Source organism: Corvus moneduloides, chromosome 4 (assembly GCF_009650955.1).
Source record: "Corvus moneduloides isolate bCorMon1 chromosome 4, bCorMon1.pri, whole genome shotgun sequence".
Classification (NCBI taxonomy): Eukaryota; Metazoa; Chordata; class Aves; order Passeriformes; family Corvidae; genus Corvus; species Corvus moneduloides.
The window spans coordinates 59115292-59135782 of NC_045479.1; the positions used below are offsets into that span (position 1 = coordinate 59115292).

A 20491-nucleotide genomic window follows, 5' to 3' on the forward strand; every position below is an offset into this window, starting at 1 on the left:
TAACAAAATAAGTAAAAGAGGATAACCCACACCATCTATGCTATTTATGACCTATATACTTTAAAATGAAAAGACCCCATGAGATTTGATTGCCCCAAACAATATAGGCCAATTTGATTAATATATTTATCATTAATCACATATTTAATCACATTATTATACATTTACATTAATTATATCATTACAACAGTAGTAAAAACCATTTAAATAGTGTACTCAACATACAAAACTTACAAGGAAGCAAAATCAGATAAGGCACTCAAACAGTTGTGCTACAAATTCAAAATAGAGAATTTCCCATGTGGAACACTCTAAGAACTTCTAGACCTTAAGTGATTTTGACAAATACATGGAACCACAGGACTATGCTCTGGCTTACTTAAAAAACACAGAATTAATCAAAATATATAAAAAGGTAAAAAAGGGAAAAAGAACTCCTCAATGGCACAAGACCACAATAAAAACTGACAGATTCAATACAGGAAATTAATGAGGTGCCTTGCTTTTATTACTCATACTTACACTGCTATTCTTAGCCTCTACTTATATATCCTCATTTTTTTTACTTCTTTAAGCTAGTTCTGAAGTCCAAAATAGCAAGTGCAATCAAATGAATTATTAATTAAACTGTGATATCAGATTCATTAATAAAATGTTTTCTCAAAAAGAAAATATATCATTCTTACCTCTGTTACTTTGGGCTGAAGTCTTAAAACTTCAGGACTCATGCGTGGGATATCTATGTGGATCTAATTAGACAAAGAAGAATACTGTAAAGGAACCAACAGCACACTTTCTAAACAACATAATACTTTAAATAATTCTATTTGTTTACACTATTAGTTGTAATCCCATTGTATCATTACTTTTGGGATAACATGGATTTTTACTGTACTTCAAAACATACAGCCAATTCTTTAAGTTAATCTTTCAATGAAGCAAAATTTAAAAACATATATATTTGTATTTACATTTCACATTTTAATTATTTGCAAATTATAATCATATTGGCAATACTCATTACCTCAGCATAATTATGAGCAAATACATACTACTGCTTCTATAAAGTCATACTCAACTGCCACTGTCATATAACCATTTAGGTCGGAAAAGATCTGCAAGATCATCAAGTCCAATTGTCCAAAGATAAAAACAGATTTTTAGCACCTATTTTAATGTATTTGACAATCAAGAAGAGAGCACAAAATACCAGTATTTCTTAAACTTTTATTCCAAACTTCACAAAGGAGTTTTATGCAACAGAGTGTTCAAGTGATGATTTTGGGTTCCATTCACGAGTACCTTATGTTATTAATGCTATATACTTCTTGCTACTAAAGATTAGTCTTGAAGCTGAAAGGAAGATCTTAGCTTTTTCTGTCCCAAGGAAGGCTAAAGTATCATTGCTTAGTCTATACTTAGTGTTACAAACTACTCATTTCAATACAAAACTTCAAGAAAATCTGCTTATCTGGGTGGGCATGAAAGTTTGACACCCCTGTTTATTGCACATCATATACAGTTTCAACTTCTCAAGCAGAAGCATGGAGCCAGTAAGAAACAGTCACTGTTGTACCTTCCCTGTCCATCTTCACTCATTTGAAAGAGGATCTGAGCAGGAGATGAAAGATTTGAAAGTACAACTATTCTTAAACAGAAAGCCATGGCAACACTAAAGCTGACTATTCAAAATCCACTATTTCAAATTTCAGAACAAAACCACTTCATATTTTTGCTTCCAAAATTTAGGAAAATTATTAGAGAGTTGTCTATTGGGTAAGACTAAAAACACAGAGAAAACAGTAGCAAAGCTCAAAAATAATCTTTAAGTCCTTTAGCAAATGTTCTGTAGATAAAAGTCAGTTCAATAGATGTTCTACCTGTCTGTAGGTATCTTGGTGGTTTTCATCATTTCTGGAATCATAGTATTGTTCAACAAATGCAAAATACTCTTTGCGTTTTCTTTGTAAAGTGCTTTCTCTTCGGTCCACATTTGCAGGAAGATAGCCCTGAAAAAACAGCGAAATGAGAAGGATATTACTCTCTGCCTTACAAAAAGCACTGCTGGCATTTGATTACATGTGACAGGAGATCTAATAAACTGATGTAGTGCCATGTACTCCTACACAAGTCTAAATAATCCTTTACTAAATTATTTTTCTAATCATTCCAAATTGTACAAAAATTCAAACACCTTATAAAAACAGCTGCTTTTTTTTGTTGTTGTTACAAAATGCAATTTCTCATCAGAAATACTAAGATTGATTGTTGACTTTCAAGGAGAAAAACTTAAATAAATAAGTTCAGGTAAATTTAATACCATGTGAGTTCCTTAATTTCTATGTGGCCAGTACTGGAGCAATTTTATTAAATTTTTAAACAATGTGTATTAACTCAGTTGCCTTCAAGTAGGAATTACATACATTAGCAAGGGAGGCTTAGATTCAATACTAGGAAAAACTTCTTCACGGAAAGAATTATCAAGTATTGGAAGAGGCTGCCCGAGGAAGTGGCTGAGTCACCGTCCCTGGAGGTATTTAAAAGACATATAGATGTGGCCCTTAGGGACATGGTTTAATGGTGGACTCGGCAGTGCTGGGTTTATGATTGGACTACCTGACCTTAAAGGTCCTTTCCAACCTACACAACTCTATGATTCTATATCAAAATCATTGAAAATGCTATTCCTGTATACTTTAATTACTTAGTTTATAATGACAACAGAATAAGTACAAGCCATATTACATTCCAGATACCTTAAGAGGTACTTGCTTTGGCAAATGAATTCCTTTAGATATACTGACTTGTGTCTGATTCCAGGCGCTTTAAATCCCACCAGCTTCACTTTTGCCTAAAGACTTTGTCTGACATTTAATATCCTCTCCCAGTGTTTTGTATTAAATATTGAATTCTGCAGCCCATTTATTCTTAACAGTTGTGGTTTTTTCCCTGTAGGATATCTTGGTTGGTTGCATTAGAAACTAATTCATTTGTGACATCAAATGTGATTGTTTGAAGGACACCAATACTTTCTCAGCAAGTCTTTTTGCCATTATTCAGCTTCGAAGACTGAACTAATCTTTCAATTCGACACGTCGTGTTTCCTGTTCACTTTACAAATTAGGTTTTACTTTTAAAAGTTGGGAAGGCTTGCAACGTATCAGCAGCAAATAAACCGGGGGAGAGTTTAATCCATTTATTCATTAATTTCCTCCAAAGGCTTTTGCAAACATATCTTTAGTTTTGTTATTCAAAAGAGGAGAGCCTGCATAGTTCTTCTTGCTGTTTAGGTACAGCGTTCTTAACATTTTTGCTACATTTTAAAAATAAATAATGTAATTTTTTTTATATACTATTATCAGTAGACATGCATAATATCAACAGAGTATTATATTATTTTCAAATGCTTTCCCTTTGAAAAACTGTCTTCATCAAACATTTGATAATATTATTAACCTGCTGACTATGTAATAAATATCTCAACTGATCATTTTCCTAAATCTTATTTTTAAAATTCCAATTTACATGCTGGTTTTACAAACAAGACAATCATCATTTGCCTCAGATACTACCAAGTGTACTCCATTCCCTGAAAAAAATTAAGTTTGGGCTTTTTAAGTAAGACTTTTGAATCCTTTTGAAACAAACATATACTAAAACTATAACTATACATTATAGTTATAATATAAAACTATACCATAGTTTTCTGGTTGTTTTTTCAGTATTGCAACTCATCTTTAATCAAAATATCACTTGATTGTTAGGAACACTTGTATCCCCAGGAGCTCCTGGTGGTTTGTGTTGGAAGGGTCCTTAAAGACCACCTAGTTCCAACCCCTCTTTCACTAGACCAGGTTGCTCAAAGCTCCATCCACCCTGGCTTTAAACACTTCCAGGGATTACCATTATTCTCCCTTACACGGGACATATATTAACAGTAAGTCACTATTAGGTTACCATCAGAAAAAAGCATGGTGGGGCTTCTGACCACAAAAACTGAAAGTACTTTTCTGAAGTGAAAAAACTGAAAAACTGAAAGAAAATGCTGCCGTATAGTATAGAGAAGTAATGATAACTAAATGACTCATCTCTGGGTTTCCAAAATGTAGTAAATGAAGACTACATAGGAGATAAGAAATCATGGCAGGATTTCAAAATATTGCCATTTGGAGGTAGAAAAAAACAAACAAACAAGAAAAAAGCCATAGTTTCATACATCTCTTAATAAAAAAAAAAAAAAAAATCCACTTAATTGCTAAAGTATAAAAAAAGTAATCTGAAAGCAGGTTTTTTGCAGAGGTTATGGCAAGATGAAGTTAAGAATTGAAACTGAAATAGATCCTGGAGTTGGTTAAGCAACAGGAGAATGCTTAGGCATTTTCTAGACCAGGAATATTAAACTAAAATCAATTTATGGAATTAAGTTAAAGCTCTTGGAAAGCCCATGCTCTCACTAGAAAGCAAGAGGAGTCAGCTCCCTTTATATTTTTATAATTTGCATAATTCCAACTCTCTAAACCCCAGTGTCAGTCTTCTGATTCAGAACTCAAGAAATGCTTATGCTTTAGCTTACTGTGTTTCAAAGTCACATTTGAGTTAGCCTTATTTTTTCTTACTTTGAGTATTTTAAATCAGACATCCTAAACTTCAACAGAAAAAAATGCTTTTTTTACTACCAAAATCACAGATAACTTTGGAAACAGAACTAAAATAAATTGTAAGCTCCATGTTTAATTTCAATTACAGCAGGATATTTGAATATCCACCATTAAGCTGCATCTGCATTTAGCATTAGAAGGAACTAAGCTGCAAATTTAGTAGAACTCATCAGCAAGACAGATTCTTTCAGTCACTGGAAATCAGTGTCAATCTGAAGTAAATACTTTGCATTCCCTATGGAATTATTCTATAAAAAGCAAAGCTATTTAAGTCTACTCTCTGAAAAATTCAATAGTGTTGAACTGGTGTGTGTATAATTCAAATTTTAAACAGTTCTTAAATGCATGAAGATTTGCTGAGAAAGTGTCTTTCATAGCCTCTGGAGAGTAGACATCACAAGAGTTCTGCTTCTTTTTAATACAAACATCCTCATAAACCTTTTCCCAACCACAGGCAGACAAACAACAGCTAAAATGCATAACTGTTTGTCATCACAAGCACTATAGCTGAAAAGATTGACACGAAAAATATTTCTATGAAGAATACACTGCATTTTTGCAGAAGAACCTTTTTAAACATAGTGCAAACACCAAGATGACAAAAAACCTGTTCTGTCACAGATCCCACAAGCTTCTCTCTGATGCCCAACTCAAACACCTCTGTGTGCTGCTCCACAGTACTTCAGTCAATCTACTCTTAAAGCTACAGCCACTGCAAAATCCTCTGGCCACTGGGAAAAGTTCAGAGTGCTCAGCCAGCCAAAAACTCACACTATAAAAACGTGATTAGCTTTTTAATGAGGTTGTCTCTCTGACTAACTCACAGGTCTGACGGTCAGAGAGCCATTGACACAACAGTGGTTCAGAGTTGCTCATCTTAAAGCACTATGGAAAAATCAGCCAAAAAACCCTATAGATCCTATCACAGCTTTTCCTCACTACAGTGCTAATCCTTGTCTTGTAGTTATTTTAATGTGACGTCAGAATGAAGCCTTTTGTAGGATGCCAACAGTCTTGCTTCCCCTACTGTGTGTCTATTTTCAAGAAAACTATAAGAATATACTTGTCTTTGAACTCTCCACTATTCCATCAAACTGGTTGAAAGAGGCCACTGTTATCACAAGCCTTTCTTTCATAGAAAGCCAGGCTGAAAAATAAAGATACAACAGCTGACATGATTACTACTACTTCTCATCCCCCTCCTATCAATTTGATAGATTAATCTTGAAATTGAGTAAAAGAACATAACTTCCATTACGATTCAGCACAGGACATGTTTTCAACCATCACTGATTGATTACAATTCATGCAAAATCATTTGCAATGCTTGCAAAAGCTATTACTACTAAATGCAGAGGAAGAATAAAAAAAAATACAACTTACTGAAAGAAGCTTCCACGCAATAGGACGAACACGTTTGGGAATGCCAGACCAACTCAATTTTCGCAACTCATCTATTAAAACACAAGAGTTTCATGAGAAGCATGGAAACTACTACCGATTTATATACACAGGTATATTCAAATTAGCACAAAGGTGTTTACAACAATGATCACATCTTCTTAGAAAATCCAGTGAAATTAGAAATACAGGGCAATACTAATGAATTAATAAAATACTGGATAACTGCTATCCATAGGGACACCTGTGGTAATAGGTACTGAGTGTGATAAGGTAACTTTCTGGAGTATTTCTCAGCATTACTTTTTGGTATACATGCCTTATATTGTCTCACTTGGCACTTACTACATAAATGTATTATTCTTCCAAGTATTTTTGAGATACATATGAAAGGAATACAGTGTATCAAAGCAGGTAAAGCAGTTGCAATATTATTAAAGTCTACACAAAATAAGGAGCAGCAGCATATGCTTTCAAAAAACATTAAAAAGTTCACAGTACTTCTGCATACTAAGTACGCCTGGATGGAGAAAGCACAAAAGCATGCTTATACACATAACCCCAAGAAATGTCATAGTATCATAATAAATTTCTCCCTTATCCTTCATCTCAAGGAGCTGAGAGGCATTGGAAGAATAAAAAATGACCAAAGGATCAGTAACATTAGAAAAATATGACATTACTAGAGTTCAGTGTGAACCAAAGCCTCAAAGAAACAATGAAAGCAGAACTTGTACAGACTATAAACACAGATTAAGAGATAAATTCAAAAAGTTACAGGCTGGCACAACAAATACACTTCCATCATGAGTATGCTGTCACTGCAAACACAAGGATTGAATGGGAAAAAATGCAATAAGCAACTGAAACAAATTTAATTTATTATCAGACTCCAGCTGTGATGATCATGCACAAGCTGCCCAACAGGGACTCCAGACAGCACCTGGTCACACAACTTGTTTCCCATTTTTTGACCTTCTTTTTCCAGCACACTTCTACTTCCTTTTCTCTGCCCCCATTTAACAAACCACTCACATTATTTCTTCCCTTCATGGTTCCAGCTTTGCTACTGCTATACCCAAATTTGGTATTTCTGAAATGATTATCAGGCACCCATTTAACAAACCACTCAAATTATTTCTTCCCTTCATGGTTCCAGCTTTGCTACTACTATACCCAAATTTGGTATTTCTGAAATGATTATCAGGCACCATTGATCTTGTAACACCGCACTTCCCTAAGTGTCCACAATGCTCCTCTCCATGCAACAGCACTGTTTGGGCATTTCTCACACAATTCCCTCTTTACTACTTGTGAAATCCAGGAACACCATAGGGTGCTATCTACAACTTGTGTCAGCTTCTCACACTGTGGTTTGTTACATACAGCAATTTCTCACATCACCTACCATAGTTCTCCACACCCCAGGGAGTTTGCTCAGCCTCCAAGCAGCTTCAGTATTGGCTTGCAGCCTCTACCACTTCTGCAACAAGCTTCAATTCCACATGATTTGATGCCAAGTAAATCCCCATGATACCAAGCACTACATCATAAGTAACAGTACCACTGGTTATAGTCTTCTAAAAGCCAAAAAGGCAGGAATTGGTCAGAAAATGTAAAGGCAAAGTAAACATGTAATATGAACAAGAGTATAAAAATGGTATTTTGTATAGTTTATGAACAAAAACAATTTTAAAAAAGAGGTAATATCTGCCTTAACTAAACAATCTACAAATTATATATGTATTTCCCTTCCACCATGATAGTTAGCTCCAGTTGGTTTAATACCAATGAAAGCCCAAAGCTTTCAAAAGCAAAATCTCCAGCTGTGCATCTTCCTCCTCTACTCCTCCTTGTGCAGTATTTATGAACAAATATGTTTTACTGGATCTAATCTATTTGTGTCCAGACCAAATGGAATCCGCATCTTGTGCATTAATTTATTACTTCCTTACACAATCATTTTGCTCAAGTTTCAAGTTTTGGCTACCTTTACACACAACCATACTGTTCACAAACAATGTAATTCGTATATGCAGAAAATAGAAAATAAATTGCAACTCAGCAACTATTTTTATTATTTTCTAGTAACATCAATTGTCCATTCTCAACTCTATACCCACCGAACTCTGATCTTTCACCTTTCCTTTTTTTTCTCAACCCTTTACTCAACTCAATAGGAATCCATGCCCAAACACGGGTACCAACCTCTATAAACAGTCCACGTAAAGGAAAAAAAGTACAAAACAGGAAAATATGCAAATTTACTGCCACAATCAGAAATGTGAAGCATGTGATTAAATGAGTGACAATCATCCCAAATCACCCAGTACAAAAATTCCACTTACTTTTAAGTAACTCATTTAAGGCCAAAGATAGGAAATACACAAAGTGGAACAGAGCTTATTTTCCCTCCCCTCCCGATGCTATTCTGCAATGAACATACATTTCCTTTAATTAGGGATAGCTTGGGTTATCGTCTAATTCTGAAAAATAACACACATATCCTACGGGACTGGGTTCCAAAGGACCACTCCTTCTGGAAGGAAATCTCAGCACTGGACATGGAAGTAAAAACCAAGGACAAATCATCTTTTTTTAACAATATAACACTTATCTGAAACCGATCCTCTATTTATCTATAATTTAGGATTTGGGAGTTGTCATAGGTTAGCAAGCATAGTCCCGGAAGGGATATCCTTGCTAAGGGGTGCTTACAGTTTCCTCTGGGAACTGATAGAACCTATCAGCTGGCCAGTTTGAATATGGACAATTCTCTAAGCCACTTAAAGTTGTGACCACCTCTGTGATCCACATTTAAGAATAGACAAACTCCCCCCCAAGCTCTCTCTCGTTTCTGGCGCTGGCACAGGTGGCTGCAGGGCCCGTGTGGGGGCCAGCGGGCCCAGCCCAGGCCCTGCTCGGGCCAGGCCGGGCCGGGCCACGGCCATCCTGAAGCCATGGACCTGTTCCACCTGTGGAACCCCCCCCACTGCCTTGCCGTGGGCAGCCGGAGCGGCTCGGCTCTCCCCCCTCTCCACTGCGATAAGAAAAATTCAACATTCCAGCTGCAAAGCTGCAAGGCCGAGGTGAGATTAACCCTTTTACTGCTGTGAAGAGCTGAAAACCTGAGGGAAGAGAGAGAGGAGATGCTTAAAGCTGAAATTCTGTTGTGAAGCTATGATATATCAGAGTGTCCTGTTGTAATTTCATGAAAATATGGGGGGTGGAGTGTTCAACTCATAAGCAAAAGCACCTGTGCTGAGATAGGCAGATGCTGACGCAGCTGTAATTTCATGAGAAGTTTGGACAGGGAGAGATGAACCAGATGAGGACTTTTGCTCCAAACGGGAAAGGAGAAAACCTCAGTCCCTAGAGATGCTCCCAGAGATAGTCCTAACGATGAAGATGAGGAAGACCCTTTGCTCCCAGGGAAGGAGAAGGGCCTCTGTTTTTGTTTCTGAACGGCTCAACCTTAAAATTGTACCCCAAAAAACTTCCAAGAGTGGATCCTCAAAAGCAGTTGCGGGAAAAGCTGCAAGTCGGGGGAAGGGACTCACATGCAGGCAGAGAGACTCCTCTTCCTAAATGGACTGAACAATATTTGGAAGTGGGCAGCTGTCTCGTTGTGATAATGTTTTCATAGCACGAGCAAGAAGAGACTTCTCTTTCTAAATGGACTGAACAAGGTTATTATGGAAGTGGTAAACAGACTAAACATCTTAAGGGTTGTCTTTTTACATTGTCAGTGGGAGAAGGGAGGAAGGTGGGGGGAGGAGGAGAGTTCTGAAGGTGGTATAATTTTTTTTTTTTCCTCTTTTAGGTCTGTTAATAAACTTCTTTATATTCTTTCAAGTTTGGTGCCTGCTTTGCATTTCTCCTAATTCTTATCTCACAGAAGATAAACAGTAATGAGTATTTTGGACCAAACCACTACACTAAATTGGTGTTTCCGCCCGGTTACAAACCAAACCTGCGACATGAACTCAACTAGTATTTTGCCAGTGACAAAGAGCACACAGTAAAACTCAAAGGGGCTATGCAAGAATTCTTATCAGGTGTAGTAGCAAACCCCAAAAGCACATAGTCTGACCCTCCCATGTCGCTATTGCTAAAGCATCAATTCACATTATGCTTTCCTCTGATGATGCAACACCAAGAGTAAAGAAAACAAAGAACCCTGCCCTTTCCAACAACAATTACAACAGCCGGACAAAAGTCACTCCTAGAAGACTTAATCTAACACTACTACAGCATAAAATAAAAAATTCTTCTGGTGATAAGAGTGATAAAAAAAATTGAAGCATATACACAAGAGTACCATTTTAGAAATACATAAAAGACTGTCAGTGAAGCTAAATTCTAATACTGCTGTTAAAATGCAGTAATTACATGTGCATATTATTAGACATACATAACTAAATTCTACAGCATCTCTATTACTGTCCTGAAGATGGGTTTTGTTCTTACAAATGACTCAACAGGTAAGTTCCTGAAAAACAAATAACAGCACATAATTGAAATACTTGCATTCCAGTTCTCAGGTTACCTTGAGACGCTAGGGTCTTAAATAAAAAAAAAAAAAAGAGCTGGAATGAAATCATTCAAACATTTATATATCAGAATTAAAATACTGAGTTCATAGAATAGTTTGGGTTGGAAGGGACCTTTAAAGGCCATCTAGCTTAACACCCCTGCAATTGGCAGGGACATCTTCAACTATATCAGGTTGGTCCGAGACCCTGACCCAGAATGTTTCCAGGGATGGGACATTCACAACTTCTCTGGGCAAGCTTTCACCATCTTCACTGTAAAAAAATTCTTCCTTATATCTAGTCTGAAGCTACTCTCTTTCAGATTAAAACTATTACCCCTTGTCATATCAAAACAGACTCTGACAAAAGATCTGTCCCCATCTTTCTTATAAGCTCCCTTTAAGTATTTAAAGGCCACAACAATGTCTCCCCAGAGCCTTCTCTTTTCCAGGCTGAACAATCCCAACTCTCTTAGCCTGTCTTCATAGGAAAGGTGGTCCACTGACACCTAAAATCACAAGCCAAACAATATTAAGATGATAAAAAGCAGTTACCTTCAATGAAGGTCCCCCCAAATTTAGACCGTGGCTATTAGACTGTTAAATTTCATTTTCAATAAAGGCAAACAGGAAAGAATGAAATTAGGGGAAACTGCAAAACAAATCCAAAGCTACCACATTTTGGCTGTGTAGGGTACAAATAGACTCCAACCACACAGTAAGTTTACTAACTTCTATTGCCTAGAATGCAGCTTCACAGGTGACAAAATTTCAAACTCAGAAACTGCTGTCTTGTAAAAACATACTTGACTAAATATGTCTACCTCATAGCTAGCAAGATTTTAAACTGAGGTGCCAGAAAAAATCCATCCTCAACCAAGATGCTGAAAACAGCAAGGAAATGTGCTTGTATTTATATTTGAAACTTGATCTGTATTAAATAATTAATTATTAAACTATTTGTCATTGGCTGAAATGTTACATTCTCTAGTCAAAGCATAACTTCAATGAATTGTCATTAGAGTATCTCCTTCCCCTTGTAGATTTCCCAAGGAATTAGACATCCTAGTTGTGTGCTGTTGAGCATGTTCCCAAGCACAGGCTTTCTACAAAAGAGTTTTAGTAGCACCTATGAATCAGACACATATTTTCAATCAAGATAGTACTGCAAAAATATTCTTGTTTCAATACAATTAATATTTTCTTAAAGTTCCAGAACTATTATTTTGAAAATGAGCATTTGTATAAATTCTAATCACAGACATGATCACTTGTTAAAAGTGTGAGCAAAGAACAAGCTGAAACTAGACAGATCCAAAAACAGTTTTGTAAAACCCTGTCTATGAACTCTGTCCGAAACTGAAAGGATACTTTCTGAAGAAACAGTTTAAACCCCAACTGTTACTCTGTCTTTCAGCTGCCTCATTATTTGATATAATTCTGTGACCAATGAGTACAAGAACATTTATAAATCCCCATAGATTTTAGACGAAAAGTATCTCAATTTGCTTGCACTAGTCAACCCTCTCTTCTGCTCAGGAAACAGCAGTTACTTTCACAGAAATGTTGTTGGGTTAGGATATCTTATCATGACAGGATAATGTGGTATGAAAATGCTTCAAATTAATATGATTAATTTGATTTCAGAACAAAATTGTTTTATCTGGTTTACTACAATACATTTATATATACATTTCCTCTCTCTGAGGAAGAAAAAGTTTAAAGCAATTGTTCTAACAGAAATCTTAGGACAGTATCCTTTTACTAAATTTAGATTTAAAGACATCTCATATTCCATAAATATTTCATGGGGCATTTTACAAAGAAAACGTGACATTAGTTTACCAGCCTTCAACTGTACAAGCAATTACTGGAGTTATTACCCACTACACCTAAAACACATGAGGGCAAACAACCGAGTCTACAAGTATTTTTCTTGGAACTACAAGCTCATCATTCTATCCATTACAAATGAATAAAAAATAAGAAATATTAAAGGAGTTCAAAATTTCTATGTATGTATTATTCATTTTTGATACAGCTGTTATTTCATTGAAGTTATTATAAATGGCTACATGAAGTGATGGCCTGCATGAGCAACTCCATGATAGATATGATAAACTAGATTTACATGTTCTATGTTGCTATAACATAAATTCCTTGGCTATTTTAACTATACAAAGCTGGAAGATTCTTTCAAAAGCATAGATGCAAAGAACTCCAGCTCCCCCAACAGCATGTTATAATACAGGCAGTACATATAGAAAATAGCTTTAACAGAGGGCTTGTTATTACTATGGCAACCACAGCAACTGGTTTTCAAAATGAGTAATAGCTCTGTTAGGCACTTCATTAATTTTTTTTTAATCAAACACGGCCCTTAATCTTCTCAATGGAACAAAGAGTTATTCTGAATGCTGCAGGAACAGGAAATAAAGTCCAATGCACCTTTGTAAATACAGGGTAAGGTCCTTTTCAGAACCTTTGCTAGAAAAGAGTAGGAAAGTACATCTTGTCTGCTATTTCACGTAAAAAGTCAGAGAAGCAGAAGCAGATGAGGTTGGTGTTAGAAGGTACAAGAAAGCAAATGATTAGGAAAACTAAGGCTAAAGGAAGATTCTTGAAACTGCTAAGACCTGCAACAAGTGAAGCCAGTGATGGAAATGATGATAAGTAACAGAGAACAACTGTGGCAGAAGCAGATGTTGTTTTCCCTAGTTCTCCCAAAACATTCAGTTTCTCTGCATCATCAACTGTTTTTATTTTTACATTAATGCCATTGAAACAGTCTCTAACTTTTCAAGCAGAACTAAGAGAAAAGCTTTTAAATCCTACTCTGAATGTTTAAAAAAATTGCAGCTATTACTGATTTAATTATGAGTCTTTACTCCAGCAGTTGCATTGGAAATATTATTTTAGTTTAGCTATACATTAGGCTCTATTATATCAAATTCCTGTAAAACGCTAGCCCTGAACCTCTAATCCACAAAAGTTTTTCTCAGTTAACTGCAAACACGCATTACATCTCCAGAGTAGTTGTCCATTGTGACTAAAACATGTGAGAGCACACCTAACTAACAATCTGCATCAGGGAGGCAGCACAGCCCAGCCTGCTCCACTATGATTACCTCCCCAGACAAGTTTTACATACATCTTCCAGTTCTGGGCATGCTGCTAATGAAGTAACAGTGACTTATGCTCCTATTTTATTAATAGTGAAAGACATGCTGGCAAGAAAACCTAAAGGATTAATTATACTTCCTTGAGCCTTCGTAAACTGACTTACAAGTCAGTTGTATGTGCCACTCATTACAATATGTACATTGCTAATCTTGATGTCCAAAAGCTTCAGGACTCGCAGGATGTTCAGAGTTCCCAGTAGTCTTGTTGGTGACATTCCTGGTAAATTCCTCCCGTCACAAAGTCTGCAAGACATCATGGGAAGAGGCAAAGCTGCTCCCTCGGTCTATAACTTCAACAGAGAACACTGAACCTCTCACCCAAGTCTATTTTACTGGATAATACAGATTTCACCAAGTGTAAGTTCAGCTTTAATGATGCTATCAGGTAAGGAAAGGAGACAGCACATCAAAAACAAAAAGCCATACAAACACAAAAACTACAAGAACATCTCATCATATAGTACCTCTCTTCCTCCCAGCTCATCCAGACTAAAATACCCCTCTTCACTTTATTGCTCACCACATGGCTCAGACTCACAGACTGTTTTTGAACACTTGAGCACAAATCAGTACAATGATCTCCTAAAAATTCTGCTAAAACTTTAACTGAGACAAAAACACCCTTTTAATTAATCAATCTTGCAATTTGGAACAGAATGCTGTCTAACCCCATTTTTTTTTCTATGATCAGTTAGTGGTAACTATCAAGGCAATTTTGTGTGTGCACAGGAATTTGAATGATAATTTAGGCTTTTTTTTTTTTTTTAACAGTAACCCCTTCACATCAGCTGAACTTAGGGTCCCACTCTAATGTTCTACATCCAAATCCACTTGGAAACACACATAGAACAGAACTCCGCTCTTCCTTAATGGAGCCATGAGTATAACGTGGGAGTTTTAAGGACTGTGCTAAGAGCACATTTCTTTTTGAGCGGATCAGTAGTTTTAACCTGAAATGTTCACTGTGGACTACCACACAAAAGGAAACAGCTTACTCTCTAAGCTATTTTGATGCATTTTCATACTAACAAAAATCACATAGATCTTCAATTTATAGGCAAGAAGTCCAGAACCTCAGAACCAGGGCTCATCTGTGTCATTCACAATGCCTCTTATCCATTTTATTAATCTGAGTCATACTTGAATACCAAAACTCTCAACCAAAAAAAAAAGGGAAAGCTTTAGGGTACAGGCTCCTTTTTCCAAACTGAGAAAAGGGAAAGATTATCTTGTTTATTAATAGGAGCTCCAGCTGTTCAGTCTTACTCTTTTTTTCTTTCCGTCAATAAAAACTTAATTCAATGATAGGTGGTGCTTGGAACACAGTAAGGAGTCTTCGCTCAAGTCAAAATTAACAAATCCTTGTTAAAAGATAACAATATTAATCTACATTTTTTCTACTTGAAAAAATTTGATTCCAACTACAATTCTTCTGTAAGGCCTTTGATACAGACCCCCACAACATCCTTGCCACTAATACTGGAGAGATTAGTCTGAGGGATGGGCTATTAGACGGCTATGGGCACACAGTCAGCTCCCTATCCAAGGGGTTACAGTCAATGGCTCAACTCCAAGTGGAAACCAGTAAGAAGTGGTGTCCCACAAAGGTCCACACTGGGGCCAATACCATTCAGTATCTTCCTCGATGATGTTGACAGAGGGATGGAGTGCACACTCAGTAACGTGGCAGATGACACCAAGCTGTGTGATGCAGTGGATTTGCTGGAAGGAGTGGATCCCATCCAGAGAGACATGGACAGGCTTAAGATGTGGGCCCAGCAAACCCCAAGAAGGTCAACAAGGGCAAGTGTAAGGTCCTGTACCCGTACTGGGGCAATCACTAGAATCACTAGAATCAGCACAGGTCTGGAACTACTATGTCAATCAAGGATCTTAAAAAAGAAGGTAAATACATCCTGAAGAGACAAACTATGCAAAATCTTCTCAAAATTGTTTCAAGAATCTATTATTATCTAGTTACAATGAAAAACCATAAATTACATTGAAATATTCCACTAGAACAGTAATCAGAATAAATGTTTACTATTACATGAAAATACAAGTTATGAGACCAACCCACAGAAAACAGGAAGACAAAACACTAATCCTGCAAAAAGTAACTAAAAAGGAATCGCTTATGGGATATTTAGCATTCATTTCTTTCAGAAGATTCTGGATTTAAAAAAAAAATGTTACAAGTCTACTGGTAGAATACTGCCCTTTTTTATTAATTTTTTTTATTAGCTAAATAGGAAAGCATGTTTTGTAGGAAAAAAGCTAACTAGAACAGAACAAGAATCAGAGAGGACACCTCTAGGTGATAATAATTTGAAAAGACAGATATGACTAATGGCACATCACACGAAGCAGCAGTAGGACACGTTCACTTTATACTATATATCAACAAACTGAAAGGAGAATAAGCCCTCACATGATCAACTACAAGTAACTCACAGCTGCAGGAGGCATTAAAATTCTAAATGACATGGATGTAGTAGGAGCACAGAGATAAATCACTGTGTAGCTCAGTGCAGATAAATTAATGAAGCTGGGAACAAAATTAATCAAGCTCATTTCAATTAATGCATTTTGTAAAGTTATTGAAACTTTTCAACAGCACCAGTTTGGCAAGCAATTTTACAGGACATAACAGACTGCTGTTACAGAATACTAGATTTATGAGCCATAAGTGAAAGAAAAGGTAATTACTATGTTAGATCAGGTTTAATATAAATCTAGAATGAATGTGACCATGAATAGGAAAATCCTACTTTTCAAGTTGCTGCAACAATACATAAAGACCACTGTGATGGGAAAAAGAGATGTCTAACAAGTTTTCTTTCTGAATTTAACTTCTAGAGAACCACTCCTGAATTCTGTTATTATAGTACACAGAAACAACCAGCTATTGTTATGAGATAATCTGAGATTACAGCGTTTTTAATTCCTGTAGAATTTCTAATTCAGTTTTGCTACCATCAGATTAACCATAAATTCAGCCATTCTTTACATGCTCTGTAAGACTTCACAACATTATCTTACTTCCATAGCAAAGGACTAGCTAAGAGACAGCACCCAACTCAGCAGCTAGTAGTACTCTCTGAAAAGGTTTTATTTTTTAAGATTTGGTTAGAAGGAGGAAGAGAAGTAGATCAGTTTAAAAAAAAGTACAATGAAAAGTGCTCTTGAATGTGTACAGCAGCAGGAGTAAATTTAAGACGGGAATATTTTACAATTTTCACAGGTGCTTTTACAGGCCTTCTATTCTTTTTATCAAGGTAGTATGCAAAAACTTCTATATGTTATTTTATTCAATTCAAGATTTGTCATGACTAAGTAGAAAAAAAGTCATCTTAACATGCAAAATAGTTTTACAACTTAAGAAATTAGTTGGTTTCACTCTGAAATAATTAAATACATGTGTTACGTTGCATAACAGTAGCATTACAATGTTATGAAGCTTTATTAAACCAAGAGAACATAGTACACCAAGCTTACCACTGGTTATTGTCTGACTCAAAAAAACAGGTTTCTCACATCCAACTACACACTCATTAGCCATACATGTGTAAAAAAGCAGAAAAATTGTTGATTTGAAGATAAAGAAGGAGTTAAGCAAGTGCTTTCATCATCTAATTTTTAAATCGATATTAAAAACCCAGCATACATCTGCTGTGCTGAGGTTGCAAGTATGCAGTAACTTGTTTGTTGCTTCGTCAAATTTTATCAACAGTCTGCTTACACCGTGTTTGCACAGTAAACAGCTCCCTAAAACATTGTACAAGATTACTAAAAAACACAAGTTTAATACGTTTAATAGAATTAAACTTTAATGGGAAACCTGATAGACACAGCAGTACTGTTTCTCTAATATGTACAAAGCGGTCTGTTGAAGGAAAGAGAAATTTCTTCTCAGAAACATTCCCCCCACGCTGCTTTGTTAAAGTTCTGTGCCCTCCTCTTAAAGCAAGCAACTGTTTGCAAAAGATTCTGCAAGCCCATCTTCATTCAGTAATGCAAGGTCCATTACAAGGAAAGACAAGGCCTGAAATTAAGTAAGTCTACATCGAAATGATTGCAAGTCAAGCATAAGCACAGGCTGATTGCACAAAACTACTGTGAATTATTCCTGCTGAATAACCTGGCATGCAGTACCAGGAGCAGGAAGCTCTGCAGACACACAGACCCTACAGTCTACTCTGCAGCTGCCTCCTGAACTCAGCTGTACTACTGACAGTCCCACCCTGCTTCCAGAACGTGCACCCATCACCTCACACAGGGGTCAGTCCTCAAGTTCCCCTCCAACCAAAACTGTTTCTTACAATAGCCTCCTTCTACGAGCCCACATTTCTTGCAGTAACTATTTCCACAAGTTCATAATATCCAACCTGTGGACCAAACCCAACTCCAAAATCTGTAAGTAGTCTCCAATGGCTAAAATAATCTTCACTACCAAATTTATACACATAATCCATCTTTCTGAGAGTTTTCTTGTGAAAGAAGACACTCTTTCACAACCTCTAGTTGACATACAAGACTAAAATTGCATTTTACACTGTCTTTATAGGATAATGATTATTCAAGTGTGACTGAAAGGATTTCAACGTCACTTGTGTTACTTTGTATTCATAGTCAAAGTTGATTTCTCACATTATGATAAAAGTCTTCAGTTGAAAATGTGTGTGATATGGCTACAGTTCCACAGATTACCTTACTTTTATTTTGCTTTGAAAGCACTTGCTACATAATCTATTTCAACAATATGCAAAACTGTATCAAGGAAACAAACACAATAGAAATACTTTACTTCTGTTACTTCTACTTCCAAGCAAAACCAAGCCTAATACTTGCAGAAATGAACAGAAATATTTACAAAAATGTCTACAAGACTTACTAATTCAATTCATCATGACAAACAAAGCCCAACTATTTATGGCTCTAACACAAAACAGACCCACACATATGACATCACCACACACACACAGAATAAGCCAGTTGCAACAGAATAGCCACCTATCTCTACATTACTTACATAACTTTTAGCTTGGAGCCTATTACCTACTTTCTACCTTAGTACATTTCCAGTATTGTTCTGAAGAAAAACAAGAAAAAAAACCACAAAAACCACCCCAACAACAAATTAAAAAACCCACACACAACCTGCAACAGTCTCCCAGGCTACTGCTGTCATTACAAGTCAAGAATACTTTTTAAACATAATCTTCATTGTAGCACAGAGCTAAACCAAACATCTTCCAAAAATGCAGACATTAAAAATGCACACAGACATGCACACACCAGATTCTGGTGAATTGTGCATATGGCAATAAGCACATACATGTTTACATATGTATATATGTGTACACACACTTTCTCTAATATATACCAATAATGAAGTCTAAGCACTACCATCATATATGATCTACTCCTAAGAGCTTCGTGATCATCAAGAGTTTGCATGTCATCAATAAGGAATTTATTGCTTTCAATAAAAAAAATCATGTATTACCTGTATATAAATATACATGTATATATATATGTGTGTATGTGTGTGTGTGTGTGTGTGTATACATATGTATGATTGGACATATTCCAGATACAAAAGTCAAAATATCTGCATCAACAAATCAAAACTGGGTATAAAATTCTATTCACACGACTTCAAACTGTACTCATCAGTTTGCACACCAATAGAAAGAACAAGCTTCCTATAAACAGATGTAGAAAAGGCATTATTTAGTGGTTTGTACAAGAAATAATATTGAGAGCTTATTAGATATTTTTCACACTTTAATATCAAGGAAACATACTTATATTTCACTTTCCTACATATATTTCAGTGTGAGATGTATAAAGTTCAATAGGGAAAAAAAAAAAAAACAAACCCAGTTTGTTTAAATAGCATTGACTAAATTCACCACAAGCAGGGTGACTGCACTGCTAATAAAAGAGGAAATTTTCTTCCAAAATTATTTTACTTTAATCCATAAATCTGATTTATTGGTAAAGTATTCCCAACTAATTAGACAGCAAAAGTGAAATGGATAGGTTTAAACTAAACTCTGTCTTTCCTCTGATTTTGCAACCTTATGTAACAAAGATTTCTACTGTTAAAATATTCTTAAGTTATGAGTTTTCATGCTGGTCAAAATCACAAAGGTCATAACATCTGTTAGATCAAAGGGCTAAAAAGTGATATTTGATTATTATTTTCAAGTTTATGTAAAATATGTTTTAACACCTCCTTTTATTCACAGTTGCATTTCATATGAATGTCCTATAACTCACTGAAGTGCTAAATCTCATCCAGTTGTGATAGTTTCCATAGTTGTACTTTCCTAGCATCAATCTGACAATAAGACACAGCATAGGAAAAAAAAAAAAAAAAAGCCACAACTCAGACTGTGTTATATTGAAGAAGCCCCATGACAATGACCAGGCAAACATGCAATTTCTATCTTTTCCAGTAAGTTCCCTGCAGGTATCTTCTAGAATGGTCTACCTCAAAGACACTTCCTTTATTCATTATTTTGCCCTAAACTCCTAATCACCAAGTTCTCCAAATGCAGTGTACTAATTCTACTTCAGATTTTCACTTGGGATACAAAGCCATTTGATTCTGTGATACCCTCTCAGCACTTGTATTGACTATTCAGCAGCTAAAATCCAGTATACAAAGGGAACAGTCAAATTATGTGACAATGCATTTGTTTTCT

General features: G+C 35.9%; 1 protein-coding gene across 1 annotated transcript in view; it reads right to left on the reverse strand.

The window, feature by feature from the left end:
• The window catches only part of TBC1D22A (TBC1 domain family member 22A), a 144567-nt gene that overhangs the window by 117236 nt on the left and 6840 nt on the right, over positions 1-20491 (reverse strand). Inside the window, exons 5-7 of the mRNA XM_032105784.1 lie at positions 6042-6112; positions 1881-2009; positions 687-749 (exon numbers count right to left, since the gene is read on the reverse strand). Of these exons, the coding sequence (XP_031961675.1) occupies positions 687-749; positions 1881-2009; positions 6042-6112 (263 nt within the window). The remainder of the gene's footprint in view (positions 1-686; positions 750-1880; positions 2010-6041; positions 6113-20491) is intronic.